We start from the raw sequence: 24,183 nt of genomic DNA, 5'->3' as shown, positions 1-24,183 counted from the left end.
TGTACAACACATGGTGTGAAGCATGCTTCCAGGCTGCCGGATTGGGAGGTAGCAGCTTTTCACAATTTTAGAAAATTTGATTAAAATGAAAAGGTAATTTTATTAACATGGCCTGTTATATAAATTTAGCAATTACAGTATATATGTTCTATACATTTTTAACAAAAGTGGAAGTTTTCTTTTAAATACCTCTTCATGAATATCCACTAACAATGTATACATGTTTTCTACAGTCTATTATGATTTTAAATAATTAGATTGTAAGCTCTAATGAGCAGGGCCCTCTGTTTCCTTTTTTATTGAATTTTATTGTAACTGTATTGTCTGCCCTCATGTTGTAAGGCGCTGCGCAAACATTTGGCACTATCTAAATCCTGTATAATAAAGGTTTGTTTTATGTAATATTTCCTAATGTGGTAATGGTGATTTAATTTCATAAGCAGCCTCTAAACCTCTCAGTAATACCCTTTGGGGTACACATACTACTGTTTGAGAACCTATTTATAAAGTGAACCTGTCATAATAAACATAAGAGGATTGCTGATTTTTTTTTTTTTTAATTTTTAATATGGAATGCTTTACGAATTTGCGTGTCATCCTTGTTCAGGGGCCATGCTAATCTTCTCTGTATCATTTCAATTTTAGTATATGTCCTGTTGAAGCAAAGACCATTGCTGACTTTTTAAAGTTGTTTATTCCTTTGTTGCTTTAATCATCCTTTGGCTTTACTATAAAATGAATTACAGACCCAGAATAAACATGCATGTTGGGATTTCAAACTGTGCTAACTATGGATTTTAGGTCAGTGGCTCACTAGTAAAGCCATAGAATGAGCAGGATAGCCAGAGGACTATCAACCTACAAATGTCGGTCTGTTTATTAGTATATGCTAATTAAAAATCTCAGAATTATCTTTGATCACAAGATTCATCTGCTGACAAATATAAATATCTGGATTTGATTGGTGTACATGGGCAACAAAGAGAGTTCTTGGTACACACTTATGCATTATTCTCAATTTATTAAATTAGGAAGTTCTTTAATGGCTTTCCTTCATTTCTTTATTTCTGACATTCAAAAAAAATAAATAATAATAATTAAAAAAACAGATCATTGTATTTTAATAAACCTTTATTTATGAAGCATTTCAACATTTCAGTTAGGTACAATGAAAAGAGGAAATATTCCTTGGCAGCAGCAATGAATACAGAGTATACAAGTTAAAGCGGAGTTCCAGTCTGGGGGGAAAAAAATTAAAAGTCCGCAGCTACAAGTACTGTAGCTGCTAACGTTTAATATAAGGACTGCGATGTCGGCACTCCAAGCAGATTCATCCATGGCAGGCGCCATCATTGCAAGTAAGGCAAATAGGCAGTGAAGCCTTCAGGCTTCACAGCTGGTTTTCTACTGCGCATGCGTGAGTCACGCTGCGCTTTATGAATGGTCCTATTGCCTTCTAGGACACACAAAGGTCCCAGAAGGCAGCGGGGGGGGAGGAGGGGCTGGACATGATGTGGATCACTCTGCAGCAATCTTACTAGGAAGTGGGAGCAGGAACCCCAAAAGGTGCCAAATGTGCCAGTGGAAGGGGGGAGGAAGCAAACAAGCAGAGCTTCCCCTTTTGGGTGGAGCTCTGCTTTAAGAATATGACAATGGAACGAACACAAGACCCGGGTTCATCTGTGCAGCATGTAATAAGGACTGTTTTACTACTATTTACAATGTCCTTTTTGATGACACTAAATTCTCATTGTCATCAACTGCTACTCTGTTCCTGCTAGTATAGCAAAGACCCTCAATGCTTCCATGCTGAAAACAAAGTAACTAGGGGTAGGGAAGGTGAAAAGGGAGGGAGGGTCAGGGAGCTGCAGCCTAATTAGGATGTAGGGGCTAAGTAGGGAGTAATTATGGCACAAGCTAAAACATTGTTCCTACAGGTGGGAGGTCAAACAGTGGGGTGACTATGAAGCACAAGTACGTAGGAAAGTAATCTAGGCACCAATTAATACAATGGGGTTGATTTACTAAAGGCAAATTCAGTTGCACTCACTGCTCCTTAGTAAATGTGGTAAAGTTTCACTTTGTAAAGATTACCCAATCAGGTGCAGGGAAATAAAAAAAACAGCATTTTTGCTTGCACATGATTGGATGATGGAAAATAGAGCTTTACCACATTTACTAAGCTCTGGGGAAAACCAGCAAACATTCACTCTTTTGTTTAACTTTTTTTTTTAAATTCTAGTAAAAGAAAAATGGAGGCCGTAGTTGATTAGCTCCTTCAGGATGCCCAATAGTTTCTGCGTCACCAACCCGAAACAAGAAAACAGATAAGTATAGTCTGAGCGTTTTTTCTGCATACGTGTTCTGGGTCTGTGGCTTAGAAAGTACCAAAGTCACTAGAAGAGTATGACATCCAAAGACCCAGTATTTTCCAAATTCCAGTCAGTACTAGTAGCCTTCATAGTTCTCGGTAAAGGTTCCCTTTTATGAATTTTACACAACAGTGGAAAGTATTTATCTTTTTTTATCTATGGGTGTATTTTTTAAATATATAAAGTAGTTGATTACAAGGCATTAACTATGTCGGTTACAGGCAGACCTTTGATTATGCCTGCTGCGTTTAGAACAACCTTTTCAGCAACTCTCCTTCTTGTCTTAACCGTTGCATTTCCTATATGTGGTGTCAGAGTAAGATTCTTCACTGCCAGCAAAGGATGATCTCTACAGAAAAAAAAGTAATAAACATTAAAAAAAAAAAAAAAAAACATTAGAAATTATAATTAATTAGCATCTATAATATTAGCAGTAACAATGGGAGTAACCATTTTATATTAGCAGTTGTAATATTAATAGTATTAAAGACATTCAATGTAATATAATCATAATAAGAAGTATTCTGTTTTCTACATGTAAATACCAAGCAACAGAAGAACAAAACATTTTTAATGATTTTGCCACTAAAAACATAAAAATGTAAAGGCATACATCAATTGAGGCTATGTATGAAAAAAATGGTTGCACTACACATTTTAGGTGACTGCATACGAAAGCAATAATTTTGAGGCCATCATTCAAGGCCAACTCTAAACTGATGACCTGTAAAGGCTTTTAAGGCATCACCTATGGACAATATTGGGTTGTCGTTTCATAAATATCCCCAATTTTAAAGCTTGACATGTTTGATAAATATTTACTTGATATAGCCTCATCTTTTACATTTTGCCAAACAAAAAGGGATAATATCCATTTCAGCTCTGGAAGATTTACTCATCCAAACTTATTTTCACTAAATGACAGCTTGAAAATTCTTAGGTCCTTTCACTTTTACTAAAGGTTATAAAATATTGTTTTTTGGTTCTTTTGTACTGAAACTTTAAACTGATTAAAAAGGGAACTGATGCTTTAAAATTATGACTTCACCAATCATGTTCTTATTTCTGGTTTTGATTACAACATCCTTATTTTATACACAGATGTACTTATGCTTATCTTTTGTGACAAGTAGATTTGCTGTGAAAAAATTTTTAAATTAATTTTAACGACTTGATCCTCGTAATATTTACCCCCCTTTATGATCAGGCCATTTTTTGCAATACGGCACTGCGTTACTTTAACCATTTAAGCCCCGGAGGATTTGGCTGCTCATAGACCAGGGCCTATTTTGTGATTCGGCACTGCGTGAATTTAACGGACAATTGCGCGGTCGTGCAACGCTGTACCCTAATGAAACTGACATACTTTTTTTCCCACAAACAGAGCTTTCTTTTGGTGGTATTTGATCACCTGTGCGATTTTTACTTTTTGTGCTATAAACAAAAAATAAAGCGACAATTTTGAAAAAATAATATTTTTCACATTTTTTTATATGAAATTCCCCCAAAAAATGTAAAAATCTAAATTTTTTAACATTTTAGGCCAATTAGTTTTCCGCTACATATTTTTGGTGAAAAAAATCGCAATAAGCATATTTTGATTGGTTTGCGCAAAAGTTATTGCGTTTACTAACGACGGTAAAGATTTATGTCATTTTTGTTTTTTGTTTTTTAACTAGTAATGGCGGCGATCTGCGATTTTTTTGCGGGACTGCGACTTTGCGGCGGACAGATCGGACCCTTGACTGACATTTTTGACACTTTTGGGGGGACCAGTGACATTACTACAGTAATCAGTGCTATACATATGAACTGTTAATGTAAAAATGACACTGGCAGGGAAGGGGTTAACTTTATTAGAGAGTAAGGGGTTAACTGTGTCCCTAGGGGCGTGCTTCTAACTACAAAGGGGCATGGCTTTTGATGTAACCACAGAGACCTACGATCCTACATAGCAGGATCGTATGATCTCTGCTGTTACATCAGGGAGAATGACAGGCGGCTTTGTACCTACCAACAGTACCCGCCAGCAGTACCCACCAGCAGACATCAGCTGCCTGCCTTTCTCCCTCTCCAGCGGGAGATCGCGAGTGACCGGCGGACATCGGAACCGCCGGTCACTCGCGCGGGGATGCCCGTGAATGAGCGGGGGCGGGAGCGCGCCTCCGGCGGCGCGCGCTCACCCCCTATTGGCTCGCGGGCGAGTGACGTACCCATACGTCACTTTGCCTGCACGGGCTGACCGCCGCAGTATATGTACTTGCGGCGGTCGGCAAGTGGTTAACTGACAGTTGCGTGGTTGTGCGACTCTATACCCATATAAAATAGATGTCCTTTTTTTCCTACAAATAGAGCTTTCTTTTGGTGGTATCTGATCACCTCTGCGATTTTTTTTTCTTTTTGCTATAAACAAAAAAAAAAACATTTTCCGGCTAAAAAACATATCCAATAAAAAAAATTGAAAAATTGAATTTTTTCATCAATTTAGGCCAATGTGTATTCTGATACATATTCTCAATAAGTGTATGTTTATTGGTTTGTGCAAAAATTATAGTGTCTACATGGAATATTTGTAGTTATTTTTACTAGTAATTTGGGGCGCAGAGCAGTGCGCCCCGAGCCCACCCATTGTGTGTCAATAGCGAATGAAAATTTGCTATTGTCACACCGATCCTCCTCCTGGCCAATCAGGAAGCGTGTCCGATACGCGCTTCCTGATTGGCCGAGGAGGACGCGGGATCGGGAGGACTGGAGGAGACGCGCCGCCGGGGGACACAGTGAGGAGAAGCCGCCACCGGGACTGAAGAGAAGCTGCCGCCGGGACTGAAGAGAAGCCGCCGCCGCTCCAGGTAAGTGCACTGGTCTCGGGGGGGCTCACACTGCATTGAAGGGGGCATGCATGCACGCTGGTCTCTGCATTGATGGGGGCACGGAACGCTGGTCACTGCATTGAAGGGGGCACGGCAAGCTGGTCACTGCATTGAAGGGGGCACGGCAAGCTGGTCACTGCATTGAAGGGGGCACGGCAAGCTGGTCACTGCATTGATGGGGGCACGGCAAGCTGGTCACTGCATTGATGGGGGCACGGCAAGCTGGCCACTGCATTGATGGGGGCACGGTAAGCTGGTCACTGTATTGAAGGGGGCACGGCAAGCTGGTCACTGCATTGAAGGGGGCACGGCAAGCTGGTCACTGCATTGATGGGGGCACGGCAAGCTGGTCACTGCATTGATGGGGGCATGGCAAGCTGGTCACTGCATTGAAGGGGGCACGGCAAGCTGGTCACTGCATTGAAGGGGGCACGGCAAGGTGGTCACTGCATTGAAGGGGGCACGGCACGCTGGTCACTGCATTGATGGGGTCACAGCACGCTGGTCACTGCATTGATGGGGGGGATGCTGGTCACTGCATTGAATGGGGGCATGCTGTAGTAACTCTGCATTGAATGGGGGCACGCTGTAGTAACTCTGCATTGATGGGGGCACACTATACTTTGATTACTGAAGGCCCCTTTCACACTTTTGTGACCTCAAAGTCATGCAATTTTTTGCCGCAAAGCAATGCCTATTAGATTTTTTCTGTTTGCGCCCCCCCTCCCCCCCAAAATTTTGAGCACCAGCTGCCACTGGCATAGAGAGAGATAGAACAGGGCTCTGTTCAGTGCTACTAGCAAGTTAGTGTGCTAAAGTGTGCTATTGTGATTCTATTGTCAGTGTAAAATATCAGTTTAGTGCAGCGTGAGTGTAGTTTAACCAATCAATTTTACTTTAGTGTCAGTTTATTGTGTCAGGGCAGGTTTCCTGCAGTATATTTCAGTGGGTTACTGCACATTTAACACAGTAAGTTTCAGTGTGTTACTGCACATTTAATGCAGTACATTTCAGCGCCTTACTGCACGTTTAACTCTGTGTATTTTAGTGTGATACTGCACAATGAATGCTGTATATTTCAGTTCGTTACTGCACATTTAACAAAGTATACTTCAGTGCGTTACTGCACGTTTAACTAGGTATATTTCAGTGCATAGGTGCACGTTTAACGCAGTATATTTCAGTGCAGTCATTTTCACTGCATTAGTGCATGTTTAATGAAGTATATTTCAGTGCGTTACTGCACGTTTAATGCAGTACATTTCAGTACATTACTGCACATTTAATGATTTATATTTCAGTGCATAGGTGCATGTTTAACGCAGTATATTTCAGTGCAGTATTTTATAGTGCATTAGTGCATGTTTATCACAGTATATTGTAGTGCGTCAGTGCAGTTTTACTGCAGTATATTGTAGTACCCACCAACAGTACCCACCAGCAGTACCACCCAACAGTACCTGCCAGCAGCTCCCACTAGCAGAACCTGCCAGCAGTACCCACCAACAGAACCCTCCAGCAGTACCTACCAACAGTACCCGCCAGCAGTACCCACCAGCAGTACCAGCCAGCAGTGCCCACCAAGAGTACCCACCAACAGTGCCCACCAAGAGTACCTGCCACCAGCAGTACCAGCCAGCAGTGCCCACCAAGAGTACCTGCCAGCAGTACCCACCAGCAGTACCAGCCAGTAGTACCCACCAACAGTACCCACCAACAGTACCCACCAACAGTACCCACCAACAATACCAGCCAGCAGTACCCACCAATAGTACCCACCAGCAGTACAAGCCAACAGTACCCGCCAGCAATTCCCACCAGCAGTACCAGCCAGCAGTACCCAGCCAGCAGTATCCACCATCAGTACTTGCCAGCAGTACCAGCCAGCAGTACCCATCAGCAGTACCAGCCAGCAGTTCCCCCACAAGCAGTACTCGCCAGCTGTATCAGCCAGCAGTACCCACCAGCAGTACCAGCCAGAAGTACCCGCGAGCAGTACCAGCCCTGGAGGACAGCCAGCAGCAGCCACCAGCCATACACGCCTAGGGGACAGCAGCAGCCAGGGATACCTGAAGTAATTCTGAGGAAGAAGTGAAGCTTGAGGTCAGTTGAGGTGCAGGTAAACAGCAGTGCATCCGTGTGAAAGCAGCCTTAGGCCCCTTTTACATGATCAATCCGATCAGGTCCGCCAGTCTGTTTTTCAGGTGGACCCATTCGGACCCTCCATTCACTTCTTAAGAATGGCAGATGTAAACGGAATTTACACCTGCCTATATCCAATCCAAACCACTTAAAAAAACAGAAAGGGGTTCCATAGAGTAGAGTGGGCTGTGTCCGTATCTGCTCTGCATATGCTGAGTGGACCGGGACCTGTCATCTGCCCGCTCTGCTCATTGTGGCCCACGACTGGTTACCAAGTCGCTAAAGTGGCCGTCGCTCCTCAAAAGGTATATGTATGTATGTATGTATGTATGTATGTATATATATACACACACACACACACACTTTATTTTTGAGGTGGGGGGGTCTTGGATGAGTTCCCACACTTTTTTTCCCAGGACTTAACCCCTTTAATACAGGCCTCCTCAAACCACTGTCCAGAGCACTCTGCAGCATTACAGGCCTCCTCAGACCACCATCCAGAGTGGCTAAATCTGTATCCATGAGTTTGTTCAAACGTTAATACCATAAATAATACCATGATATTCGATTTTTTTACTCCAGGGGCATATATTAACCACTTGCCGTCTGCTCACTCGAGCACTACTGCGGCAAAGTGGTTCGTTATCGTCTGGCGACGTAGACCTACGTCGCCAGACACTCCCCTTTCTCGGCGGCGCGTGCGCGCCGCCGGAGACTCGCTCCCGCTGTTTTCAGTCACAGCGGGAGTCGGGCCAGGGGAGGAGCAGCGGCGATCGCCGCTGCTCTTCCCCGATCGTCCGGGAATCGAGTGTGGAGATCCGCCTGCTTGTGTAAACACAAGCGGGCGGATCTCCTAAATGACAGGCAGGGTCAGATTGCAGGGTTCAGCATAGCTGAACATGCGATCTGTCCTTGTGTCACTCAGTCACCTCCCCCCACACACGTTAGTAAGCACCAGGCATACATTAACCCCTCTCTCTCCAATAAAATTAACCCCTTCCCTGCCAGTGTCATTTCTACAGTAACAGTGCATATTTTTAGCACTGATTACTGTAGTAATGTCTCTGGTACCCCCAAAAGTGTCAAAAATGTCAGTCAAGGGTCCGATCTGTCCGCTGAAATGTCGCAGTCCCGCAAAAAAAAAATCGCAGATCGCCGCCATTACTTGTTAAAAAAAAAACAACAAAAATGACAGAAATCTTTCCCTTAGTAAACGCAATAACTTTTGCGCAAACCAATCAAAATACGCTTATTGTGATTTTTTTTACCAAACATAGGTAGCATTTTGATTTTTACATTTTTTGGGGGGGGAATTTCATATAAAAAAATGTGAAAAATATTGTTATTTTTTCAAAATTTACGCTCTTTTTTTGTTTATAGCGCAAAAAGTAAAAATCGCACAGGTGATCAAATACCACCAAAAGAAAGCTCTGTTTGTGGGAAAAAAAGGACGTAAATTTCGTTTGGGTATGGTGTCGCACGACAGCACAATTGTCAGTTAAAGTCGCACAGTGCCGAATCGCAAAAAGTGGCCCAGACGTAAGACAGCAAAATCCTCTAGTGGTAAAGTGGTTAAGTTTGGAAATTCTATAGAAATGCTTAAATAATGCATTACAATTTAACTAAACACATTCAATATTAGTTGACTAAAAAATTTTTATGGAACTAAAATGTACTGGAGATTTTAGTAGACTAAAATACGATGACTAAAACTAAAATGGCATTTCAGTCAAAGACTATGAATAAAACTAAATCAATTTCAGATGACTAAAATGGGACAAAAACTAAAATGGCATTTTAGTCAAAAGACTATAACTAAAACAAAATCAAAATTTTATGCCAAAATTAACACTGCTCTGACTAAAATGCCATTTTAGTTTTAGTCCCATTTTAGTCATCTGGTATTGATTTAGTTTTATTCATAGTCTTTGACTAAAATGCCATTTTAGTTTTAGTCATCGTATTTTATTCTAAAATCTCCAGTACATTTTAGTTGCATAAAAAATTTTTAGTCAATTAATATTGAATGTGTTTAGTTAACTATAACTAAAACAAAATCAAAATTTGATGCCAAAATTAACACTGCTCTGCATGGGCAGGCCCAGAGGTAGTCAATGCCACGTCAGCTGGGGACCAGGAATGGGGGTGTACGATAATGGCACAAACCTCCTGTCCGCCCTTAGACAGGGAAAGTTGACACATGTGCCATGCCTGCCACATGTCCTCAATTTGGTAAGGCAGCGTTTCTCGAATAGGTATTTAGGGTTGGAAGACCTGGTAAAGCAGGCCAGAAGAGTCTGTAGCCATTTCAGGCGGTCATACACAGCCAGTGCTCGGTTGCCTGAAATTTAGTGGGAATTTCACCTGCCTGTAAACCGCTTAATTTGTGACATGCCCACCAGGTGAAACTCGACTTTGGCAATGCTGCACATGCAGCAGAGGGCTGTCAATGAGTACCTGTGAGAGTAAGGCACAACTACAGGCTTAGGCCGGCTGGGCTTTTTTTCCCCACACCAATGACTTCTGATAAAGGATGCCTGCACTGTACTGTCACCATTTGAGGAGGCCACAAGGAACAGCCATGACAATGCATGCATTAGTGACACAATCCCTCTTTGGCTCCTGCTGGAGCAGACTCTGCATGGCATTATGGACAGGGCACTTAAGGCAGAACAACGGGAAGAAGGGGAGAACTTCCTTTCCTCTCAAGGCCTGCTTTATGCAGACACTATTCTTGCCAAGCCACAGAACACACAAGAGGAGAGGGAGGAGGAGAAGAAGGAGGAGGATTCTGGCAGTTTTGGAGGCACTGAAGAAGAGCAAGACGTACGTCAACCTTTAACAGATGGTTTTCTATCCCCAGAACCCTTGAAAGTAGTACGTGGCTGGGAGGAGGCAGTTATAGATACTGTAATCCTCAGTGACCATGAGGAGTCTGCTTGTCATGCCTCCACAAACTAATGGTGTATGAGCTCCTTCATTCTTCAAAGCCTGTGAAAGGACCCGGGAATAAGTGGCATCAAGGAGAAGGATCACTATTTGTTGGCAACCCTCCTTGACAACCGGTACAAGGGGAAAGTCTCGGAACTCATCCTGTCCCCACAGAGGGAGCAGAAGATGAAATCTCTTGAGGAAACCTTAAAGAGGAGATTATGTAACACCTTTCCCAATTCTGGTAGGTTACAGCCTGGTGGAAAACATAGTTTTGAGGCTTCTGTTAGTCAAGAGAGGAGTGGTAGAGAAGTGGGGCAACCTCTGTGATGCCTTTTAAAAATGTATCGGTGCCCAGGGCTGTCAGCTTTCACATCCCATCGGCATATGCATCATATGGTGGGAAATTATCTACTGGCAAAAACAAGACATGGAGAGCTTTCCAGTTGACTATCCACTGGGTTACTGGGTCATGAGAATAGACCACTGGCCAGAACTTTCCCAGTATGCAAATGAGCTGCTGGGCAGCCTTACTTACAGCGTGCTTTCCAAATGGGCATTCAGTGCTGCCGGAGGTTTTGTGACAGACTCCATGGGCCAGCTGACATTTATTAAAATAAATCAGTCCTGGAATAGCAGCAGCTATCAAGCCCCTGATGCCGATGTTGCTGATTAAGTGCTTTCTGGATCTGGAATTTCTGAAAGACTGTAGGCTTCCTAGCTTTGTGGGTGTTCATTTCATCTGAAATACATTTTTTGTTGTAGGTTTCATGGGCACTATTACCACCCAATGACCAATTTTCCACACCTGTTTGACAGGTGCATATAATTTCAATTTTTGACAGCAAGGCAAATTCTTGGTCTCATCAAGAGAACCTCTATAGGGTTACAGTGTGAAGGCACCACCGACACCCAAATACCAATTTTTTTCGACCTGTTCTGAGTGCACAAAATTGTGGCCTCATCATACAGACTGGCTCCCCAAGCTTTTGTTTACAAAATAAAGAAAGCTTGAATAGAAAATGTAATTTTTTTGCTTTTTAAATGTCATTATTGCTGCAGCATGCTATTAACAGATGTGCCACCTTACAGGCAGCTGTTTTCACTTTAAGCATCAGTAGATCACTGCTCATTTAAAATTATGTTTTTTACAAGCTTTTTTTTTTTAATGATACATGTCTCCTAGGGCAGTACCCGGACCCCAATACCATTGTATGCCCAGTTACTTGCATATAAGCCTTCAAAATGGGCACTTTTGATTTTTCCAGTTTGAGTTCCATAGACTTCAATGGGGTTCGTTATTCAGTTCCGAACATTTGCAGTGATCAAAAGTTCTGCCGCGAACCAAACGGGGTCATTTGGCCCATCTCTACTGACACTTTTTGGGGATCAGTGACACTAATACAGTGATCAGTGCTAAAAAATATGCACTGTCACTGTACTAATTACACTGGATAGGAGAGGTTAACATCAGGGGTGATCAAAGGGTTAACTGTGTGCCTAGCCAGTGTTGCACTATACTGTGTGAGGTGCTTTTACTAGGGGAAGAGATGGAATTGAATCCCTGCTTTGTAGGGACAGAATTCCCATCCCTTTCCTCCTTTAAGAATGGCGATCTGTCTGGTTACATAGGCAGATCGCCGTTCTCTTTCTCTGTCTAACAATCGGCAGGTGCAGGAGGACATTGGGTATCATGCACCTGCTGATTGGCTTTTACTGTGTGTAATCACAGTGGAAGTAAACCGCCAGTGGTGTACATGCACGCCCCCTACCTGGAAGAGTCAGATCACATATATATATATATATATATATATATATATATATATATATATATATATACACGTGATCCGGTGCAAAGGTGCCGTCCTGTAGCAGTAAAATTTCTATAGGGCAGGCCCTAAGTGGTCAAAAGAAGTACAAATTTTTACAGCACCCAACAGCCAACAGTGACACTTTGACAAAGCCATAGAGCCCCTGCTGTCCTGTGTGAGTGATAATTCTAAAGCTATAAAGGCCTAATGCACACGGGAATTTTTAGGCTGGGTTCACACTGGTGCGAATTGGATGTGGGTTTCCCGGGGAGGGATTAGGGGTGGGGTCGAGGGCGGGGTTAAAGGGGGCCCCATTAGGTAGGTTGTACAGGAGTACCAGAGGGGCCCAGCACTCCAGGCAGGGTGGATGTGGACTGAAATGTCATACGCTTCTTAGCTTTATGCCTGCCATAATTAAATGCCTTACACATTTTCCACATGCATGAGAAACTTTTTCTTTCTGGAAAAAAAGATCTTAAGGGGTCCAAAATCTTTTTGACTACTCATTCTCCAAAACTTGGGGTTCTTCTATATATGAAGGAGGGGGACCTAGGTAATACTGAGTTTGGAGCCTTATCCATTAAAAAAATATGCCAGTGTTGTCGGTATATATTTTCAATTTCCCAATCCTGGACTATGAAAGTCAGAGATGAAACTCCACTGTTTATCATCAAGCTCTCATTTTTATTTGCTAGACACTGATTTCTAGGTATAGCTAATATTTTCTGATCCAATTTGCTCACCTCATATTCTTTCTGTATGAATTTCTGTTTAACCCCCTCTGATTGTTCAATATAGTCTTAATCAGAAGTACAATTTCTTTTAATACGCATCATTTGCGCACATGGAATAATTGTAATACGCATCAATTTCCCACATGAAAAAAAACTGTCTGCTTTTTATTTGTTTTGGTTTCCCTTCCACACAACTATTATACAGTATATGTAGGTAATGGAAACCAATGTCGACTTCTTTAGAAATGCTGGGGGTTTCCCAGGGCTAGGGGTTGTATTGCTTCCTTTATGTGAAGTCCCTGGTGTTCACCCTTGCTTTTCTATTAAAAACTGATGACAACCAAGCTGGAGAGAACACCGTGGTCAGTTCTTTAGCTATGCTGGGAACTCAGTGTACTCTTCTCCAATAAACAGACTTGTCCTGACAGCCCCCGACTGCACAGCCATTTACTACGCAAGTTCAGTGTGCTACTGCTTCTCCTTCCCCCAGCTCTTATGCAGCTGAGAACAGAAGGAATGTGATCATTTATAAAAAAAAAGGGAGAAATTGTATTCATAATTTTTTTTTTTATACATATACAAAAAATGTTTACCCTTTCATTTATTTTTTAACTGAATGGGTTATTTTACAAGGTGATCATTTACAATCACTTTAACACCCTAGCTGTGGGGTGTTTAGTGTCAATGGTTGTTTTGCTTCAGTTTTTTTCCACAGCCAATGCCATGATTTTTCCCATATCCATGTGCCTAATGTACCCGGAACACGTAGCCCCCTTTGGTTTCCACCGGGAGGGGGCTAATACTGGCTCTGGATACATCCACACACCATGCAAACTGTTTCTATCCTTGACAGGAGGGTGGTACACTTTTCCTGCCCCCGTCCTATCGCTTGTCGGCGCCTCTCTCCATCTACTGACTGCCCTTTTCCATCATAATGTCAGCAGCATCACATGTGAGGTCACGACGTGCGCCACCACGCATAGGAAGTGACATCATCTGTTGGGAGGCCCGCTACTTGGAGTTGTTGGCAGGCAATATTGGGGACATCAGTCTCCAATAAATCAGCCTGCAGGTCCAATTTGATGCACACACCTGTTCTCTATAATCGTGGTGCCTGGATGCACCTCCATGATTGGCCTCTTGCAGACACATGATTAGGCCATGCTTTTCATTTATACTGCTCCCATTTGGGTTTTTGATTGTTGTTTAGTGGCAGTGCAGCACAAGGATTACTTGTGGTTAAAAAAAGAACAGGCTTTAATTTTTACGCTTTGACAGACTTCCATTGGTAAGTTAAGGCTCCATGAGACTGGTCTGTCTGTCTTTTCTTTTTTGCATGCATGTTTTTGTGTAATAATTCTAATAGACCCCTTTTTTCAATTTTTGTAGATTTTTCAGGATGAATCTAAACCTGTTTCTCTGCTTAGGCAGTGGGGTGTGTGTCCCCAGCCGGAAGTTTCTAAACTTTCTCTATGGGTGACACATATACTAAAACTTGAGATTCTATTTGATCCTTTTAGTCACACTTGGACCCTTATTACTGCTATTTATTTCATAGTGCTTTTTTTCATAGTAAATTCTTTCTGTATTTACCTAAAAAGGACCCCCTCTGGTTACACAGGTTGATTTTCCATATATCCCTTGTGCTTTGGATGCAATGTATTACATTCATGGCATTGCTACCCTTCGTCCTTGTGGACCTCCAGCATAATATGAGGTGGCTGTAATTCTGATTATGTAAGTTTATTTGAATAAATCTTTAATCGCCAATGAATGTATTTGAATATATGACATTATGAATTGGTTGCTTTTTTGTCATGGTCTGGGGTTGCATGAGTGCTGCCGGCACTGGGGAGCTACAGTTCATTGAGGGAACCATGAATGCCAACATGTACTGTGACATACTGAAGCAGAGCATGATCCCCTCCCTTCGGAGACTGGGCCCCAGGGTAGTATTCCAACATGATAACGACCCCAAACACACCTCCAAGACAACCACTGCCTTGCTAAAGAAGCTGAGGGTAAAAGGTAATGAACTGGACAAGCATGTCTCCTGACCTAAACCCTATTGAGCATCTGTGTGTGTGTGTGTCTATAACATCCACCAGCTCAGTGATGTCATCATGGAGGAGTGGAAGAGGACTCCAGTGGCAACCTGTGAAGCTCTGATAAACTCCATGCCCAAGAGGGTTAAGGCAGTGCTGGAGAATAATGGTGGCCACACAAAATATTGACACTTTGGGCCCAATATGGACATTTTAACTTAGGGGTGTACGCACTTTTGTTGCCAGTGGTTTAGACATTAATGACCGTGTGTTGAGTTATTTTGAGGCGACAGCAAATTTACACTGTTATACAAGCTGTACACTCACTACTTTACATTGTAGCAAAGTGTAATTTCTTCAGTGTTGTCACATGAAAAGATATAATAAAAGATTTATAAAAATGTGAGGGATTTACTCACTTTTGTGAGATACTGTATGTATCCTAGAGATCCTTTTGGTATGCTTTTGGCTGCCATATCCCTGAGGAAGACTTAATTAGTCAAAACGCGTCGGGACTCTGGACCTATGAAATTAGGATAATCAAGTTTCACTTTACTGCCTACTGCCATCCAATGATGAAGTGATATGAATTATATCTTTTATGGTTTTTGCAATATTTTGTATAATGTTCCCCCAGGCTCTATGAGGTTTAATTTTAATGTTGCCTTAATAAATATGTGATTTTTACCTCTACATACAGTACATGTTCCATATTTTGTCGGTATCAAAAAGTCCTTAACCCCCACCCCATTCTCTCCCTTTTGTGGGTTCCTGACGTGCAGCTATGTATCTGACCCGACTTGGTTGGGTTTTATATGGGTTAATATCACAGACGACTGCTGTTTAAGCGTATGCATGCAATGCGGTTGGTAATGCAGCCGTGCTGGTGCTTTAGAGGTTTTAGAAAGGGCTAAGGAAGTTGGGGAGGAGTTATGATAAGCCAGATTGCTGTGCCATGTAGTAACCCCCTGTGACGAAGTTTGAAGTGATGAAACGCATTGGGGCGTGGCTACACGGCAACCAGAAGTGACGCATTGGGGTTGGGAGAATGAGTCTCCCAACAGCAGTCGAACCAGAGTAGAGGTGGTGAGACAGTTGTAGGACCACTACCGGGCTGCCATCTTTTTGTACATTGCTTGTTTTAAATGCATGAGTGAACTGCTTTTAAATAAAATTACATGGTGTTGGAATTATTATACTAGTGGAGGCCTTCCTTTTCTCTTTTTTCTACATACATGTGGACAAGAGCTTATGATATAAGAAAGGTGGAGAAGTGATGTAGAGTCTCACAAATTAAGTCACTATAAATATACTGTGTGGTTTCGCCCACTCATGAGAATGGGGTGCAATGTGATCTGGTAAGTTATATTCCTTTGGGAGAAGGGCACTATATCACAGCAGTGGTGGATCCAAGGTGTTTCACTGACAGCAAGACTTATATGGGTTTAACACACTGGAGGACTTTCACGTGGAGGACTTAATATGATCACGTTTATTTCTATTTTTAATATTGATCACTGTCTATTTTTAACTTTGTTCACATTTTTTTTTTTTTTTTTGCACTACTGTGGCTTAGTACTAAGTTTAATACTTTTGGGTTATTTTACTTTTTTGTTTATGTATATGTAAATAGTTTATTATCTATAATCTGGGCACAGGTGCACTTTAAGAAGCTGTATTATACCTATTTAGGAAGCTACAATACTTGGGTTTCACCTATCACAAATGGCCAGCTTACAATTTACCCTTGGCTCCGAGTTGGATCAGGAGGACTAAACTGTGGACTTGACAAAGACATTTATTGTGCACAACCGTTATTTTCTTGATGTTTCTTATTTCCTAAATACCATACTATTCACATACAGCTAGCTTATTTGTAGCAGTGGTAAAAATGTGGTCAAATATAGCAAGAGCCAGCCACCTGTAAAATACCCCAAAATTAAGCGTTCTGGCACCTCACCTTGGTAGGGGTTCTGGGTATGTGACATCTAGAGCTGCAGCCTTAATAACTCCATGTTTCAGGGCATCTACCAGTGCATCCTGGTCTATTACTTGGCCTGAAATAAACAGTTGCTTATCATTTTATCATAAATACTAATAACAATCCTTTAAAATGAATTTAAACTCAAATACAAAAATGTAATATACTGTAATTTACCAATCCCTAAATGCAGTGGCTACATTCATTTTCTTTATTAGGCTTTTTCTTCATCTGGTGATCCAGGCAGTAACACTTCCTGTCTTAGGGTGGCTCCACTCTTTGAAGGAGCAATAGAGAAACCCTTGGACAGCAGCATAGTCAGTCAGGGGAGAGGGTAGTGTTAGGTTCACAAGCAGATTTAGATGAACTTGATTAACAAATAAAGCTGAATCAAATTCCACCTAACACTTTTCAAACAATTACAGCAACAGTTTTGTTCCTTTTGGGATAAAGGTTTTCCATAAATGAATAAAATCTGATTATTGTAAGCACCCCTTCTCAGTGTTAAATGGTTTGTCTCAACTCTCTGAAACTTTTGTTGGACTGTGTGTTCTGTTAAGGGAAGTTTACATACTGGCAGGATCGCCAGTTGAAAATGGAGGGAAAAAAAAATAAAAATAGAAACTAATGCAGCCACTGCATTTAAGAATTGGTAAGCTGTAATACATTACATTATTGCTTTTTGGTGTCCACATTTCAAGAATTGTACATAAGTTCAGGTGCACAGGTGTGAAAGCACTCATATGTGCTACACAAAGACATATTTTTAAACCTATATTTTTCTAAAGGAATTACTAAACAGACACCAATTCAACGTTCAAATACATTTTAAAAAGGTTTGTGTGTGTGTGTATGTAGAGAGTTTACTGGGTGTACCTCGGCTAATGTTGATAAGAGTTGCTGTGGGCTTCATCAGCTGAAGCTGCTCCCGTCCAATCAACTTGTGTGTTTTTTCAGTCAGGTTGACAACCACCATCACAAAATCACTTTGCTGGAGCAAATCCGCCATATTATCGCAGTACTCAGCACCCACAGCCAATTCTTCCTCCACAGCCCTGTTTAAGAATAATGTCAGCAAGAATATTATTTGTGTGACTACATTGAATAAACTGTAGCATTCAAAACACAGTTATGCTTGTTTTACCAAGTTTAAAGCCGTATTTCCTAGCAGCTTGGAACAGAGACTTGGGCTGTGAGGTTGACTCCACAGAATAGGCTAAGGTCTGCACTTTTACACATAAATCCACATGCCTTTTTCCAGGAGAAAATTTACAAAGTAGTTACTTGATGGTATAGGGACCCTGTCCCCCTCCACCGTATAGATTATCAGGTTTCAGATAAATGTTGGAGATGTAGTCATGCAAGAGGTTCCCATTTACACATTGGGTGGGAATGTAGTAAGACATAATTATTTTGGCAGACAATTTCCGAGAACTATAATGAGTCAAGGAGGGGAATTTGCTAAGACTGGTGCAGCTTTGAATAGTAACCAGTTTTTAACTTCAGCTTGTTCAGTTTTTTGCTTTTCCAATAAAAACTAGAAGCTGGTTGGTTACTATTCACAGCTGTACCAGTTCTAGTGGATCTCCCCCATTATCTTCTCCTGAAACCGCCCTTTTGTCCATCTTGCCAGGCTCACTGCATAAACAAAAATCTAGTCTTCAATATTCTCCATCTGCAGGTAGGCAGCTTATACCATCTCTTTACAGATCCCTTCCCCACACATCTTCCCTTTCAAATTGGGTACACATAGTAAATTATAGTGAATAGAGAAATAGGTGCGCAAGACTTATGGCAAGATGAGAAAGGTGAAAGCAGCACTGCAAAAAAAATTGAATGTGAAGGGGTCGTAATAAATGAAACATAAATTACAAAAGTGCGCTAAACAAAATGATGAGAACAAAAATGTTCATATATGGTGTCTGCTGGAACAGCAGCTAACACAAAACATATATCCAAGGGATGTAAGGCTGTGAAAAAGTCTCTCAGTCCAAAGAATATAGTGAAGGTTAGGGAGTGATGGGAGGTGGGTGTAGCCTCTTCCCAGACTGTGATCCAAAGTGAATATTGGTAAACTTCAATACACATGTGAACACCCAGTGATAGGAGTGGACTCTTACCACAATGTGGAGAGATGTGAGCATATACTGTATATTATCCAGAGGTCCAAACTGATCGGCTAGATGATGTAATTCTCAGGTGGAATGGATCAACCAGCTGCTTCCAAATTGAGGGGATCTGTAGGCTTCCAAACAGGGGGATATCGCCAAAAGATCGTGCCCAAAGAAGAAGAAGGGACTATAGTGCATTACCTTCAGTTTATTTATGAAATATGTGAAGTGACACTTACAAATTCCAGACGAATAAGCAGCATATACAGGGTGGTCGCGGACGTCTGCAGTACGGTCCGAGACTTGTAACAGCACGGCTAGCTCCCCCCGACGCGTTTCCACTGAAGAGTCGGCTTCTGGGACTGGAGTTTACCATATTTCATAAATAAACTGAAGGTAATGCACTATAGTCCCTTCTTCTTCTTTGGGCACGATCTTTTGGCGATATCCCCCTGTTTGGAAGCCTACAGATCCCCTCAATTTGGAAGCAGCTGGTTGATCCATTCCACCTGAGAATTACATCATCTAGCCGATCAGTTTGGACCTCTGGATAATATACAGTATATGCTCACATCTCTCCACATTGTGGTAAGAGTCCACTCCTATCACTGGGTGTTCACATGTGTATTGAAGTTTACCAATATTCACTTTGGATCACAGTCTGGGAAGAGGCTACACCCACCTCCCATCACTCCCTAACCTTCACTATATTCTTTGGACTGAGAGACTTTTTCACAGCCTTACATCCCTTGGATGTATGTTTTGTGTTAGCTGCTGTTCCAGCAGACACCATATATGAACATTTTTGTTCTCATCATTTTGTTTAGCGCACTTTTGTAATTTATGTTTCATTTATTACGACCCCTTCACATAGTAAATTATATTATGCAGATTATATTATGCAGATGGAAGAACTCCTAGCACAACAACAAGACTCATTACAAACATTCTCCTTATGGACGACCTACATTTTTTATTCCTCATTGGATTCTTTTAAGCAATTTATCATCTTAACTCTGGGCTATTCTAGCCCACCTACACTGAATTGAGTCGTTATTTATCTACTTTTGTGGCAGCTCCATTCCTGACCTAGTCGTTTTCCCTTTCTTCTTCTTTTTCAGTTCTTCCCTTTGCAAGTTCTCCTTTCTGGTTCATGTCTTATGTAAAATGTCATTTACATCAGATTACATAGATGTCACACGACCTCCTTCATACATGGTGCTGCCTTGTGCGCCCCTTTCATTCTCCATCCATAGTACATTACCTGTATACATTTATACCGACTTTTTGTGACATATTCCTGTCTCATATCAGTTATTTTATAAGGACATTTTCGGACCACTATTACCTGTCTTTTCACACTTTGTTTTCCTATTTACTGTATGATCGCTGTTATGTTTATAACCAATAAAAATATATAATTCAACTTAAAAACCATATTTAGTCATTTATTTTGATCTATTTAATTATTTTGTTTATTACCGTGTTTCTCCAAAAATAAGACCTCCCTTGAAAATAAGACCTACTGTGATTTTCGGGGAGGGCTGCAATATAAGCTATACCCCGAAAAAAAGTCGTAGTTTAAAGCGTTTGTAAAATCCTAGAATCCACTCTATTACGGTTTTATATAATGTCCAGTGTGTGTGTTCTTGTATTATAATTGTGTCAAATACCTTCGGTACAGCGCCGCTCGGCGCTCAGCTGATCTCCCCGTTCTCCTCCTCTTCTCCCAGCTGTCAGTGGGGGATCTCAGCCCCTCCCCTCTGCAGTGCTTAGAGCATAGAAGAGAGCTCTGGCGGGTCACGGAAGCGCCGAGCGACGCTTTAATGCAGGTATTTGGCACAATTATAATACAGAACACACATTGGACAATATATATTAGTAAGGGAAGAGAGCTCCAGGGGGTCACGGAAGCGTCGAGCGGCGCTGTAACTAAGGTATTTGGCACAATTATAATACAGGAACACACACATTGGACATGATACAATACTAATAATAGAGTGGATTCTAGGATTTTACAAAGACTTTTACTCGGTTCCCACTGGGGATTCCTGACAGGCAGGGAGGGAGAGGGGGAGAGAAGATAGCACATTACACGATAAGACCTACCCCGAAAATAAGCCCTACTGTGTCTTTTGGTGCCAAAATTAATATAAGACCCGGTCTTCTTTTCGGGAAAACACAGTAGTTTTGAGAAAAGACATCTCACCTTCTGTTCCTGTTATGGTAAAGAATTCTCATTCTAAAAGCCTTGGCACGGTGAGCTATGCTGTAGCCAATACTGCCCATTCCAATAATGCCCAGTGTTGCTTCTGTGATGTCATCACCCACACTGTTAAAATCTAAATCTTTTGTATCTGGTGAGCATGAAATTCTGTGAGCTGTAAAATAAAATAGGATCTGGGTAAAAATAAAAATATATACACTTTAAAAAACCCAAACACAATATTACAGAACCCACAAGCACTTAGATTTGATGGGACATACTCTTTTTACATCATCATTACAAACGTATGTAAACCCAACAAAAATCTCATATTTACCTTCCTAATGTAATTACAAAATTGTAATATTTTACTAAATGTGCAGCCTAACTAACAATAATGTCTGGTGGTTCTGTCATGAAGGTGCTTTTTCAGGCACTTCCTCTTATAAAAGGTCCCTGTCTTACAATTCTGCACCTGTGCTGTCACATTATCTTTCAATGGAGATGACAAGTAGATATTTCCACACACATTACATAGGCATGGTATTCTGTGGTGAGCATAAAAAAAAAACACTTTGAAAAATGTCATGCAGCCATCCTTGGAGTGTATGCAAGCAGATATGAAGTGTCTACAAAGTGACTGCAGGAGATCAGAAGCAATGAGATGTAACAAAGGATGAAAAAATATGAAAACAAGCATTAAAAAAAAAAGGCAAATGCTTACCATATACTGTGCTTTAGCAAATCAAAATGCCATCCAAGTAGAAGTTACACATACCCTAAATTTGATTTCTGGGCTGTATCTAACTAGTCTTAAAAATGCCCCCCCCCCCCCCAACACTTATACTAACTAACCTGTGTAAAAAAAGATCTACACTTACCCCTTTTCCGCCTGCTCTGGCCCAGTCTCGTGATCTGGCTTCCCTGTGTTAGCCAGCTGTCACTGCAGGGGAGAGGTGGGAGAGCGGACAATGGATGGGTCAGAGGAGCCCGTGGGTGACATCACCAGTCCCAGACACAGCCAACCATTGTCAAGCTCTCCTCTCCCATGCAGCCAGTGCTGGCTGACACAGGGGAGATCACATGACCATGCAGGCTGAAAATAAGTATATACAGCTTTCTTACACAGCTCAGTCAGAATAGGTGCTAGGAGGAGGGAGGGAGTGCTTTTAAGACCAGTTAGGGGAAGCCAGGAATTCTACTTTAACATAATAACTTACAGAGAGTGTAAATCTTTCTGTGATATACAATTATCAAAATATGGAACAGCTATCAAGTAAATATATAGAAGTAATATTTTTTTAACATGACTTTCACAAAGTTTTATGTTAAAGCTTTAGACAGAATTACTGAAGGTACACTATAGTTTCCTTTAAAGCCTATAAAAACACATACAGTATCATTGGTTTTTGCCTTCACTGGACTGGCCTTGAAACTGTCTGCTGAGACAATCTTTCTTCCCTTTCTTATTTGTTTTTCCAACATGTCCTAGCTACATGTGTGTATTTACAGGGCAGATTTAGTCCAAGGCTGAGTGCAGCTATATATTCTCTCTGAAAAGGTTTCTCTGGTGGGCATAGTAAACATGAAGTTTGTTAAAGAAACTTTTACATTTGTGATGGTGTTATGTCATCTTTAACCACTTCAGCTCCGGAAGGTTTTACCCCCTTAATGACCAAGCCATTTATTACGATTCTGCACTGTGTCATTTTAACTAACAATTGCGCGGTCGTGCAACACTGTACCCAAATACAATTGATGTCCTTTTTTTTCCCCACAAATAGAGCTTTCTTTTGGTGGTATTTGATCACCTCTGCAGATGGCAGTGGGTGGATTTTAAAGCAGCTACTGGACTGAATAGCTGCTTTGGAATCTGCTCACTGTCCATCTGTTGGTAATTACAGGCAAAGCAAACCTGATAGGGAAACTAGTCTCTCAGAGTTTCTCATGAAGTCCAGCTCATTGTAAGTTCAGTGTGAACTGCTGCAGATGGTTGCTAGGATGTGGGCGGCCTTCATCCTAGCAACCAATTAAGTAAATGTAAAACACATTAAAATATATAAATAAAGTAGTGAACATACAACACCCTTCCCCCTGTGCGCTGACTTTGAGTTGTTTTTTAAATTCCTGACAGTTTGCTTATCTGTGAAGTCGTGGTAATTCTTTTATGATCCTTCATAGCCATTTTCTAAAAGTTGGACAGATTCTAAAAGTGTTGGTAGTAAGAATTTCCTGAATATGGCACACAAGTCATTACTTATTCCAAAATTGATGCAAGGCTTTCATGAATAAGACACAGGCCATGTTAAAGAGGCCATACCACCAGAAAAAGTGACCTTATGGCTTTGTTGAATTCTCTTAAGTGTATTCTTTGTGTATGGCTTTGTTGAATTCCCTTAAGTTTTCAGTCAGCACCCATTTATTTTTACATTTTCAATTATAATTGCAGTTTTGTCTTTAAAGTAATTTTCAACATGACTTGCAGATGTTTCCATACTTGGGCTTCAATGTTTTTGCAACTGTACTACCCAACTAAGGACCTTGGGTGTACAAAGTAAGCCCAAAATAGTTTAAGTACCTTGGGCATCCCGTACACCCTTGTTTTTGCTCACATTCCTGACCTTCCTCCCAAAGCAATTGTCAAGACTCAGCTGTCATTTTGACAACTTGTCCTGCTCTGTGCTGCAGCAGCTCTTATTATATATGATGCCTGCAAACAGTGTTTTTAGGCATGATTGATAAATACATTGTGACCCTATTATTTTTACAACATATTTACAGTTGTTCTTTGATGTGCGCATCAAATAACTTTCCTATGATCTGATTTTTTTCCTACAGTATTTGTGTAAGGTTCTGGCACTCTCAGTGCCTCCTATCAAATTATTTCCGGGAGCTTTCCATCTACCTAGATAGATGAAGCACATATAGGTGTGTTTCCCTTTAAGACTGATGCTGTCATCACTGAGCACCGGACTGGATG

At 41.4% G+C, this 24,183-nt stretch overlaps 1 protein-coding gene across 1 annotated transcript in view; it reads right to left on the bottom strand.

Moving 5' to 3' along the window:
- Positions 1-2,283: 2,283 nt before the first annotated feature.
- Positions 2,284-24,183, bottom strand: part of LOC309556866 (putative 2-ketogluconate reductase) — a 30,523-nt gene continuing 8,623 nt past the window's right edge. Inside the window, exons 3-6 of the mRNA XM_082259391.1 lie at positions 21,207-21,378; positions 17,763-17,941; positions 16,866-16,962; positions 2,284-2,721 (exon numbers count right to left, since the gene is read on the bottom strand). Coding sequence (XP_082115517.1) covers positions 2,565-2,721; positions 16,866-16,962; positions 17,763-17,941; positions 21,207-21,378 — 605 coding nt within the window. The 3' untranslated portion in view covers positions 2,284-2,564. The remainder of the gene's footprint in view (positions 2,722-16,865; positions 16,963-17,762; positions 17,942-21,206; positions 21,379-24,183) is intronic.

This window comes from Pelophylax lessonae, assembly GCF_965119305.1.
Source record: "Pelophylax lessonae genome assembly, chromosome: 5".
In the NCBI taxonomy this organism is placed as follows: domain Eukaryota; kingdom Metazoa; phylum Chordata; class Amphibia; order Anura; family Ranidae; genus Pelophylax; species Pelophylax lessonae.
This window is presented reverse-complemented; position numbering and strand designations above follow the sequence as displayed.